This window comes from Lepisma saccharinum, chromosome 10 (assembly GCF_977018435.1).
Source record: "Lepisma saccharinum chromosome 10, izLepSacc3.1, whole genome shotgun sequence".
NCBI lineage: Eukaryota > Metazoa > Arthropoda > Insecta > Zygentoma > Lepismatidae > Lepisma > Lepisma saccharinum.
Genome location: NC_139238.1, coordinates 12,650,251 through 12,663,122, shown reverse-complemented (window position 1 = coordinate 12,663,122; position 12,872 = coordinate 12,650,251). Strand labels below are relative to the sequence as shown.

Genomic DNA, 12,872 nt, shown 5'->3' with positions numbered 1-12,872 from the left:
AATAGATAATTGTTTGCCATTGATGTGCCTGGCCCTTTTTTCAAATTTATCAATATTCTGAATAGACATTGGATATTCCAAACCCTCCATTGCATCGTCAAAATCATGTTCATGCTGTTTGTAATAACTTATTCTCTGAGGATCCCTTGAAACTGGATACAGAGCAGCTAATATACACCACAAAAAGCATTTCTGGTCGGTATTTTCTATATTGACCACGGCTCTTTTGTTTTTGATATTAGCAGGTAATGGCAGATATGTAGAACCTTTTAATGGGCTGAATTCAGAAATATTAATATATAACTTGTGTGATGAACCGCATAGGCTCCATCCGGACTCTTTTGCCGCAAATTCAGAGTGTTTAATATTCAGTTGATCTATCAACCTGCTTATTATTGTGTCTGAATTTGCATTTGAATAAACCGGTACAGTTTCTGTTATGTGGGGCTGTATAAATTTTGTGCCATTTGGCTTCTTATATTGTGTATACAATTTGAGGGAGAGCTTATAAGAGCCATTTTGTGCATTTAGAATTGCCTGCACATCAGGATTTACACTGTTCAAAAAATTATTAATTCCACATCTTGGCTCTGATACAAACCGGTGATCCCTTAATTGGGCATTAAAACTGCTACGGATAGGTTCATAGCGTGGCTGCTTTGCTGCTCTGGCATTAAGAGGTGCTTCGTGCCTTCTTTTCAGACCAGAAGTAGATGGTTGTGTTGATGATTGTGCAGAGCAAGTATCTTTATGTTTATATGTGAAATATTCCATGTTATATTCTCTATGGCATTTGGGGCAAATTATTGTGGGAGTTCTGTATTTGTCTGGGTTACAAATCTTTTGGTGCTTGGCCCAATTGGAGCTGGATATATTTTTATTGCACTGATTACAATATTTTTGATTCGGCATTTTTGCTGTTGTTTATTATATACAATTTCCTGGGTTTCAATTCAAAACTTTATACTGAATAAAAAATATCAGTTGGGTTCAGCTGTGTGCTTTGTATGTGTGTATATGTGTGTAGGTATGTATACACTTAATATTTTTGGCTTTGGTATTTATATACAATTTCTTGGGGTTCAAATCAAAACTCTATGCTTAATCAGTTGGGTTCAGTGCAGACAAAAAAACTGCATAGCTCTATGTCAATTAGTTCTTGAGTTTTGTATTTAGGAACCACTTTGGCCCCCCTGCCAAAAATTGGCTTTTATTGTATCAGTGTATATTGTCTCTATGACCTTACTTGGGTTATTCCAGTGCAGACAAAAAAAACTGCATAGCTCTATGTCAATTAGTTCTTGAGTTTTGTATTTAGGAACCACTTTGGCCCCCCTGCCAAAAATTGGCTTTTATTGTATCAGTGTATATTGTCTCTATGACCTTACTTGGGTTATTCCAGTGCAGACAAAAAAAACTGCATAGCTCTATGTCAATTAGTTCTTGAGATATTAATTATTTTGTATTTAGGAACCACTTTGGCCCCCCTGCCAAAAATTGGCTTTTATTGTATCAGTGTATATTGTCTCTATGACCTTACTTGGGTTATTCCGCCAAATTATATGCTTCAAGTCTCCTATACTTTGGTGGAGCCTGTTCAGGTTCTGCCCCCCACTTGTGGGTTCCACTGCCGATCCAGCAATGGTGAAGAATCTGCACTGTGCCCTGGCTTATATAGATTTACAGAGCCAATAGAAACACTGCTTATTTAAACGTAACACATAATCGCATTATGTCATAAGCAACCAATCAGAAAACACCACATAATTACATTATGTCATAACCATTTAATCAATTAATATTGCACAACATGATGCAATAGAAGTGGACCGGGAAGTAAATATGTATGGATGTAGGTGGGTGTGGGTGGGTAGGGGTGGGTAGGTGTGGGTGTGGGTGGGTGTGGGTGGGGGTGGGGGTGGGGGTGGGTGTGGGTGGGGGTGCATCTTGGCTTAGTTTTAAGTGCTGTGTTCAAAATAAAAATATAATGGCTGGTAGCTGTATCCAAGCCTTATTATAATTTTTGTTTCTACATTCTGTCACTAATTTTGATCCTAGAATAATTATATTTATGGGGGTGACTCTGCATGGCCCCCAGAGCAACATACTGAAATTTTGAAAAAATCGATTATTTTATTTTTGCAATTTTCACTAATTTTGATCCTAGGCCAGTAATATTTTATGGGGTGACTCTGCATGTTCCCCAGAGCAACATTCTCAAATTTTGAAAAAATCGATAATTTTTTGGATTTTGATTATCTCTGGAACCATGAATCCTAGAGACATGGGGTTTGTTGCTTTGGCCTGGGCATGGCAAGATGCAACTTTTTGATCTCTATAATTTTTCAAAAATCTCTTGTTGTTCTCTAGATCTTGAATAACTTGCCTATTTTTCAAGATAGAAGCATGGGGGTTGCATATTTGAAGTTTAGAAGTTTTGTTAAAAAATCGATAATTTTTTGGATTTTGATTATCTCTGGAACCATGAATCCTAGAGACATGGGGTTTGTTGCTTTGGACTCAGCACGGCAAGATGCAACTTTTTGGTCTCTATAAATTTTCAAAAATCTCTTGTTGTTCTCTAGATCTTGAATAACTTGCCTATTTTTCAAGATAGGTGCATGGGGGTTGCATATTTGAAATCTAGAGGCTGTTTAGAAGTTTTGTTAAAAAATCGATAATTTTTTGAATTTGAGATTTTTCAAAAACTATCAGTACTGGAGACTTGAAATTTTGTAGGCATATTCTAGGCATGATTCTCTACATTTTTTGTCTCTATAATTTTCCTGATATATGAAATATTTAAGCTGTAAATGCCTAATTTTTATAAATAGAATTTTCTGAAAAATGCAATATTAGCAAAATTGTTAATATTTTGAAATCTATACATGCTGGGGCACTATAGCAGTTACTATACTTAAGATATCATACAATATCAAGAGGGGCATATTTTTGACAAGTTTATGGACAACAATCTCTCAGAAGTGCCTTTTGTAAGTGTAGACAAATCAATCTGAGGGGGGTCATACTTTCTCAGGAAATTCCCGAGGGCATTTTTACAAAAATCTTGGATTAGACAAGATTCCACACTTGAGCAAAAAGCTCATATGGACATGTTGAGCCTGTTTTAAGTGTAGCCAAATCTGCTTGAGGGGGGTTCGTACTTTCTCGCGTTTATCCTATATACTTTTATACTACTCGCCATTAAGCAGCCATCCTGCTATGTTTACAGTCCAATGTGAACACACCTTGCATTCTTCTCATTGTCGTGTCATAACTGGTGTTCGGACCTGTCGGCGCCAGGCTGTCATTCTATCTTCGAAAGTTGTGGCGTTATGTTTATGTAACTTTATCAGAAAAAAAAATACACAGGAAGCTGCGCTATCTTCAAATAGGCCTCTTACCCTCATACAAAATAATCATGGCCAACTCAATATGAATACAGTCATGCACATTGCACAACTTTATCCGGTGTAAGTAATAAATTGTTGTTGGCTGTGGATGTATCTGAGATGAATTACGATAGGGAAGGCTTCAAAAAACATTTCGTTATAATTTATCGCAAATGATGTCATTGGCGAAGTAGTAACCATTTATTGTAGAATATATATATATATATATATATATATACAGGGTGTCTCATAAGTAATAGCGTAAACTGATACAGGTGAAAGTACACGATAATAGAAGCAAAACAGTCTCAGTAAACATGGGTCTGCAAACGAGCCGTCTTCGAGATAATCGCGAATGTGTGGTTACAAGCCGCCACTGACTTCATTGTTTTTTTATAGTGTTAGACCAAAACCACCTCAACAGGTCGTAATTCATGTAGTCCCAATACAAGGTAAGATATTCATTGTGACACACTACTCGTATAATCATTTGGAAAATTATCATGAAATATCTTGAAATGTAACCAGAACAATGCGTTGAGAAGAGAAGTCAGGAATGATGTACTATACCTAAAATTGGTTAATCATTAGAGCCCGAAACTCCAGACATTTATTTTGGTTAAATAGGCAAGCAAAAGAACATTTGCGTGGAAAATATTCACCAAAAGCAAAAAATATATACAATAAACCTAAAAAGTAGCAATTTCCAAATCACTTACAACCATAACTTCATTCAAAAAGTTTATATCTACATGGAAATGACATTTTTACTTTTCTTGTTGCCCTGATTGTACATAACCACTTGTTTTTCTCTTTTATTTTTAAAGTTTTCGACATTCATAGATAGCCATGTGTCAGAGAGAATGTTTTTTTTAAGAACAGAAAATGATCTTTCTGCTTCGACAGAATTGACTGAACCATGCTAACTAACCTAACCTATCCACGTATGCATATAATAGCTTATATAAACAAAATATAACTTGCTAAACCTATTTACGCCTATTTATGCTATTATATGCATACGTGGATAGATTAGGCAGGCCAGGTTTGGTGCTGTTAGCATGTATTTCCCAAGGAGTTAATGCTGTCCCTAGCCGCTCGTGTGTCTGGCGAGTATGATACCGCTAGAGGCGCTGGTGTGGACCCCGCTATAGATCGACCACAAGGGAAAAAACCTTGGGACGAAAAGTCCCCGCGCAGCTTTCCCTTCTTCCCTCCACCTCCGGTCATAAGGAAGCATGGTCCACTCTCCCCCTCCCCTACTCGCGGGAGTACGGTGCACAGAAGTCACGGGTCTGCGCAGGTTGTTTTGCTCGTGGTTCCACTATACGTGTTGTTCATCTGATGTGATATATGTATGACACTGTTTTCATATACCTGGAAAATGATACATTTGTTACAATCATGCAGTCATAAATATCTCCTGACTAAAGGTAGGCTGAAGAAACCTTCACCACTGCATTTCTCGTGAAATTCTTGTCTGATTTCATTCTAGTCTGACTGCCACACGGGAGACCCTGGATGAGTAATCTAAGATCGGATTATTTCCGGCATGGTCCCCGCATAAAGCGGCTCTAGGGCCCATCCAGCCTCAGATCAAATAGTAAGGGGGGTAAAGGCGGCCGCAGAGTGGTTCTGATTACATCACCTCCAAGATGACCAACATCGAAAATATGTGGGGCCCTACCCTCACATTCCCTAAATGTGCCTTGATGGCACGGTGCTATGTGCACACGGAAATTTACCTTTGCCTGTATATATTGTATTCGTTTCTGTAGCCCTGAGGAACTATGTTTATTTTTTACATACGCATATACGAGTGCCTCCCCGATGGCGCAGTGGTAGTATCGTCGCCTTGTAATCAAGGGCTCCCGGGTTCGATACCCGGTGGAGACACTAGCGGTTCGGATCCCACTTTAAACTGTAGGTCGAGTGCCGATTAGCCTTACTGTGTATAAAGTGGAATTAAAACACGAACTCAATCAACCAATACGCATATGAGAACCCTCAACTATGCCAATGGCTGAGGAACCCCTAAAGGCTTGCTTGTCTCCGCCTCCGCCGCATTGCGGGGTTCTGCGGCTTGTAGATCCAGCCCTGACGAGGGGGTTGATGAAGGGCTTACTCCTCAGTATCAGGGTGGCCACTCTAGGACCTTGATAAAATTCAAGTATAATTCCCGGTTTTCAAGGCGAACTTTCCAAAAATTCAGGGATACAAGCAGATGCTTTCTCTATTTCAGCCTTAAGTATTACCGCGTCTCATCACCCACACAAATATATAAACAATATAGAGGGTCTGTGTGATTCCAATGTATCCAAAAACTCTAATTCAATTAAACTAAACGGTATACATATGAAATGTTTAATTTAAAGTGAGGAGTCTATATTTGCCATTTTATACTCCGGCTCGAAATACATCTGCAAACATAAGTCACAAATGATGCGGGATTTACTAATTAAAGAAAAATTGTTAATTGTAGAAGAATTTCAAAAACAAATTTACCTAATCAACTTCAAGATCTTATGTTGCAATAATCCTCTCTCTCTCTCAGATAGATTGTTCGGAGCAAAGGAAACTAACGAAGTAAACTTATTGAGAAAAATAGTTTAGCTTTAGGCACCTGGAATGTTCTGAGCCTTTACCGGCCTGGGGCATTTCAGTGTACAGTTAATGAGATAGTTAAGTATAAATTAGATGTAGTAGCTGTCCAGGAAGTTAGGTGGCCTGGAGAAGGGAATTGTAAAACTAAAAATTATACTTTTTTCTATGGTGGTACTGAAAATCATAATTTTGGAACAGGCTTTTTCATAAATAATAGAATTATCTCGGCTCTTAAAACAGTAGAATTTATTAATGATAGGATATCATATGCAGTTTTACAGGGTAGGTGGTGTAAAATTATTTTAATAAACATACATGCACCAACGGAAGATAAAGATGATAATACTAAAGATGATTTTTATGCAGAGTTAGAACAGGTCTTTGATAAATTTTCTCAGTATGATATGAAAATTCTGTTAGGTGACTGTAATGCACAGATTGGTAAAGAAGAGACATTTAAACCCACGATTGGTAAAGAAAGTCTTCATGAATTAAGTAATGATAATGGTATAAGATTGATTACTTTTGCAACCTCAAAGAATTTAATTGTGAAAAGTACCACTTTTAAACATAAAGATATCAATAAATATACCTGGTCTTCTCCAGATGGTAAAACTCATAATCAGATAGATCATATTCTCATTGATAAGAGAAGGCATACTAGTATAATTGACGTTCGTACGCATAGAGGTGCTGACTGTGCCAGTGACCATTATTTAGTAATTGCTAAATTAAGAGAGAGACTCTCAGTGATAAATCATAAGCAACAAAATCTAAAAGTTCTAAAATTTGATACAGGAAAGTTTACTGATGAAAGAATTAAGAAAGATTACCAAATTAAACTGTCCAATAGATTTGATGTTTTGCAGGATTTAAATGATGATGAAAATATAAATGAAACAGACGTAAATAAGAAATGGGAGCACATACGTAATGCAATAGAATCAGCAGCTAAAGAAAGTATAGGATACCATAAACCGAGAAAAAGTAAGCCATGGTTTGATAATGAATGTCATAATCTAATAGAAATAAGAAATCAGGCTAGACTTAGGTGGTTAAATAACTCGGATGATACAAATCTAAACAATTATAATAGAGTAAAGCGAGAAGTTAACCGCACGTTTAGAAGTAAAAAAAGAGATTACTTGAAAAGCAAAATTAACGAAATTGAAACAAACAGCAAAAATAAAAATATCAGAGATTTATATAAAGATGTAAATGAGTTTAGAAAGGGGTGGCAACCTAAAGTAAACTTGATAAAAGATAAAGACGGTGATTTTCTAGCTGACCCAAGCGATATTCTAAATAGATGGAAGAACTACTTTAATGATCTTTTAATGTCCATGTAGGAGATAAATCAGAAGTAAATGAAGTCCACACAGCAGAACCTTTAGTTCCAGAACCTAACTTGACTGAAGTTAAGGATGCTATTAAAAGGCTAAAGAATAACAAAGCACCTGGCATTGATTTAATACCAGCTGAGTTAATTAAATATGGTGGAAATTCATTAATATGTCAAATTCATAAATTAATTTGTTTAATATGGAATAAAGAAGAAATCCCTCAACAATGGAAAGAATCCATAATTGTTCCTGTGTTTAAAAAAGGTGATAAAATGAACTGCAATAATTACCGTGGAATTTCTCTACTCTCAACAACATATAAAATATTATCAAACATTCTTTTAACAAGACTAACCCCATATGCTAATGAAATTATAGGTGATTATCAATGTGTATTTAAACGTAACAGATCAACTACAGATCACATTTTTCACATCAGACAGACACTTCAGAAAAAGTGGGAATATAATCAAAATGTCCATCAGCTATTCATTGATTTCAAAAAAGCATATGATTCTGTCAAAAGAGATAAATTATATAATATATTAGTAGAGTTTGGAATACCTAAGAAGCTTGTTAGTATGATAAAAATATGCACCAGTGAAACAGAAAGTAAAATTCGTGTGGGTATTAATATGTCTGACAAATTTACAATTCATGATGGGTTAAAACAAGGAGATGCATTATCTCCATTGCTCTTTAATTTTGCCTTAGAATATGCTGTTAGGAAGGTAAAAGAAACTAAAGAAGGACTAAAATTAAATGTTGTGACTCAGTTGTTAGCATATGCAGATGATGTAGACTTACTGGGGGATGATGTGAATACAATTAAGAATAATGCTAAAATATTTTTCAAAACTGCTAAAGAGATAGGTTTGGAAGTTAACAAAGAGAAAACTAAATATATGCTTACAGGCCGAAACCAAGTGTTAGGTAATAATCAAAATCTAATTATTAATAACAACTCGTTTGAACCAGTTTCCAAATTCAAATACTTAGGAGTAATATTAACAAATGAAAATTATATTAAAGAGAAAATAAAAAGTAGGCTCAATTCAGGAAATGCATGTTACTTCTCTCTTCATAAACTTTTGTCTTCTCGTTTAATATCTAAGAAACTAAAAGTTAAAATATACAAAACAGTAATTTTGCCTGTAGTATTATATGGATGTGAAACTTGGTCCCTTACATTGAAAGAGGAACATAAATTGAGAGTATTTGAAAATAAGATCCTTAGGAAAATCTTTGGACCTAAAAGGGATGAGGAGACAGGTGAGTGGAGAAGGTTACATAATTTAGAACTACATAATTTGTATTCATGTCCAGATATTATTAGAATAATTAAATCAAGAAGACTTAGGTGGGCAGGCCATGTGGCACGAATGGGAGAGGAAAGAGGAGTTTACAGGATTCTTGTTGGGAAACCTGATTGTAAGAGACCTGTAGGAAGGCCAAGACGAAGATGGAGGGACAACGTTGAGATGGACCTAAGGGAAATTGGTAGGGATGGGAAAGAGTATATAGAACTTGCTCAAGATAGGGAAAGATGGAAGGCCTGTGTTGCTGCAGCCATGAACCTTCGGGTTTAAGAAGGCTAGGGAGTTAGTTAGTTAGTTAGTTAGTTAGTTTAGCTTTCCAAGTAGCTTTCCTTTTCATCTTCGATAAAATTAAAAGCTAAACTGTGAAAAACTTCTCTCAGGGCATCAATAAATATGTATAAATTCACAGGGATTTGGATCAGTAAAAGTTGTATTATTTCACCGCTACGTAGAAAAATTCAAGCAGAATTCATACATAATTCCCAGAGCCAAGAATTCACGCATAATTCCAGGAATTCAAGGAATTCCCGGTGAGTAGCCACCCTGAGTATTCCGTAAAACGTGAAATACAGGAAAAAATTGCAAATATGGGACTAACTAACAAGAAATACATTAAAAGCAAAAAAATAATAAAATAATCGTGCCATCCTTCCAACTCTATTTTTTTGTACTTTATTATTGCAATGTGCCAGCATGAAACTTCGGAACATTTCGCGGCGCCCCTGTAAGACACCCACGGCGCCCACTTTGGGAAAAGCTTATTTAAGTAATAGCCCAGTCAACGAAGGACAAAAAAAGGCCAATGTGGGGAATAATTCCGTAAAAGCTGAATTTTGGTCAGTTTTTAGAACACTGCTAGTAGTGCAAAATCCCAAAAGTACCCGCCCCTCCTCGTGGTGCTTCCCCCCCAGCACCCCCCGAACATCAATTTCGCAGACTATCAGTCATTGACCTATATCTCCGTAAAAAATCATCGTAGGCAGGTAATCTTTTTTTAGTCTTAATCCTCATTAGATGGGCTACAAAACATATTCTGTTTAATGTTTCGATAATGTCAGTGGTTTTGCCGTAATTTAAAAAATAATCTGCAAGAAGTGAATTTTTTCTAGTACTTTCTGAAGTTTTTACCTTGTCACTTTTGAACAAATTAAATGACAGAAAATTGTTTCGAATAAAAGTTGTTGCCTAATCTATAAGCTTCAAAACGATATCAGTTTTGATATATTTTAATGTAAGATGCGCCATAAAATATTTCTCCAAATGGAGGACAGCAGCAAAAAAGTTTTTTACGGAGATACAGGTCAATAACTGAGAGTCTGCGAAATTAATGTTAGGGGGGGCTGGTGGGGGAAGCACGCGAGGAGGGGCGGGTACTTTAGGGATTTTGCACTACTAGTAGTGTTCTAACAACTGACCAAAATTCAGCTTTTACGGAATTAGTCCCGACATTGGCCTTTTTTTGTCCTTCGTTGACTGGGCTATTACTTAAATCTATAAAAGTCTATAATTGAACTAAATTTCACTTCATCGCCAGAATGATTGTGTTTGTCTGTGGGAAGAGGAGGGGTGGGTTTGGGTGTGCGTGTGTGATTGCAGACTCCATATACGTTTCGTGGAGGAATTTTGACATGGAAAACTGTAGACTAGAGCACGGGTATGTTATACAATAATTAAATTTCCTCGAAAAACGCCACACAACTTCCTTTATGGAATGACCTCCAAAATGCTTTATCAACTTTATCGGGGCTCTGTTTGACTGGAGTCTGAAAGCTTATAATATACACACACGCAGGAAGAATGTGTATTGGAGGGGTAATAAATATATGATCACATGTCTCACAACAAACAATGGTTAGGAGGCCATTTCCGTGCTGCCTCTACTGTTGCGTGATATAATCAGTTTCCAGAACTATATATAAACTGAAAAGAACGCCCTTGTAACTTTATTCCACCTGGAGGAGGAGAGACTTTGGAGGAAAATGACGCCCACTGTATTTCTTCTTGGATGTTTCAGTTTTACCATTATTCTTCCTTCGACTTTCGCAGCAAAGGGAATAGTAAGTTCCATACATTTTTTCTTCACATAATTGACCCACTTATGCCCTTGCACACTTTTAACAGCAACTTCTTACAGATGTGGTGAGTGTCTTTACAGGTGTTCAAAGTGTTGGAATTCCTTTCGGAAAAGATGAATACATAACTTAATCTTCCTTGATATACTATCTTCTATATCATCTGATCACAGTTGATTTAGTTACATCTGTATACTATGAACGGCATTTCCATTCAGATATGGCGATTTTTCACTTTGTGTGTTCAGTGACTTGTAATTTTTAGATTAGATGATACCTTGAAAAACCGAATCTCTCTATTACAATCGATCTAATTTACCCTTATATCCTTTGAATAGCAGATATGTTTCACAAATAGGTGATTGCTCTGTATAGGTGTTCAGTAAGTTGCAATTTTAGGAGATCTCTCTTTTACAATTCATGCTGGGTTGAAATGATATCTTTAGAAAGTTTAATCCGTCTAAGTTTGTCCACTTACCCTTTCACATTTTTAATATCAGCTTACTTCCACAAAACATGAAATGGAGTATAAATCTAATGTTGATGAATTTACATCATTGGTAGAAAAGAATTATATAGTCAGGCACACTTCTTGGTTGTATCTATCCAAATGAAAGTGAATGAAGGTTTTTACAACCCAGAACTTTCCGTGACTGTACAATGGTAGGTACAAATGAGAATCCCAGGGGTACCCACAGGGGAGATTATGGCGCAGGTTGCGTCATCGAATTTTGGGGGGGATTATTTCCCTTCAAATAATATATGAAAATATTTTACACCTTAAATACACCATATTTAATTCATTAGATAAAGAAAGTGTTTAAGGGTACTATCGAAGGAATGGGGGGAGAAATATCCAACTCTTATATGTTGGGCTTAAATAAAATTGAACTGAATTGTTGTTTCAAGTCCACTTTATGCACAGAAAGATTAATCGGGACTGTATCTACAGTTTGAAGTGGGATTCGAACGACTGTGCAATGTGCCTCCACCGGGAATCGAACCCGGGACCCCTTGCTTACAAGGCGACGACGTTACCGCTATGTCATCGGGGAGGCCCCTTAGACCTTAATTGACACGTGGGATTTTGGTAGGAATTCAGAATTAAAGGTTGGGAGGGGACAGTATCCAACCTCTTGGTCTTATATTATGGCGAGTATTTTAGTTAGAGGAGGATTGAGCATTAAATTGAGAGGGGTATCAAATTCTTGGGTACTACTATTGTCTTAGACTGTTGCGAAAATTCTGGTGTGGAGACTGAGAATTAATATTTTGGAGGAGGCAATATCCACTCTTCAATATGTACACTAAGTCTAAAATTGGCATGAAAATTTTGGTGGTAGGAATGAGTATTAAATGTAAAAGGGAAGCTCTTGATAAAGTGTTAAATCTTAGATTGTCGTGCGATTTCTGTGATGGAGAGAAAGTTCGAACATTAAATTTTGGAGACTGTATTTAGCAATATGGTATCCATACATTTTCGACCCCGAACGTGCCACAAGAAAAGCTGGAAAAGAATCCTAAGAAAGTATTAACAGCCCATTAAATTAATATTCTTGAAAGCCTGCAAAGTAATGGATGTAAAAATTATCTTGCTCGCTTCGCTCGCAATAATATGTTACTAACATGCGTGTCTCGCGCTTTACTGAGGTAAATGTGAAGTTTCACACTGTAGCTGCATTACAAGACAAACGATATTCTCAATATTCATTAATAACAACACTTCTCAAAATATAATGCTTAGTGTTGGTATGCTGCTTCATTTGAAGCAAATGCAGCATTTGGAACAAAAATATATCAAATTCGCATTTCTAACTTCTTGTAGCAGCAAAAATTTTTACTTTAACAAGTTAAATTTGCGCTGAAGATAAAATCCACGTAATTATTGTTATGGGTTACTTAAATAATTATATTTACCCAAGAAAACGAGAGGTGAATTTTTTTTAAGGAGGAACCGTATTATCGCCCTGAGCTTAACAATTTCTAGCTAGGGTAATGTAATGTCTCGTGAAACAATAATTGAATCGGTTATTCGACTGTAGCATGTTGTTTCGTTTCCCAAGGTTGAAATTTCTATCTATATCTTAAGTTCCGTAACAATTTGTGTTAAATACTCAAATTGTGAGTTTTATAAACCCACTC

General features: G+C 36.3%; 1 protein-coding gene across 1 annotated transcript in view; it reads left to right on the top strand.

The window, feature by feature from the left end:
• The first annotated feature begins 10,580 nt into the window (after positions 1–10,580).
• Positions 10,581–12,872, top strand: part of LOC145994213 (uncharacterized) — a 28,255-nt gene continuing 25,963 nt past the window's right edge. Inside the window, exon 1 of the mRNA XM_083130308.1 lies at positions 10,581–10,715. Within this exon, the coding sequence (XP_082986434.1) occupies positions 10,638–10,715 (78 nt within the window). The 5' untranslated portion in view covers positions 10,581–10,637. The remainder of the gene's footprint in view (positions 10,716–12,872) is intronic.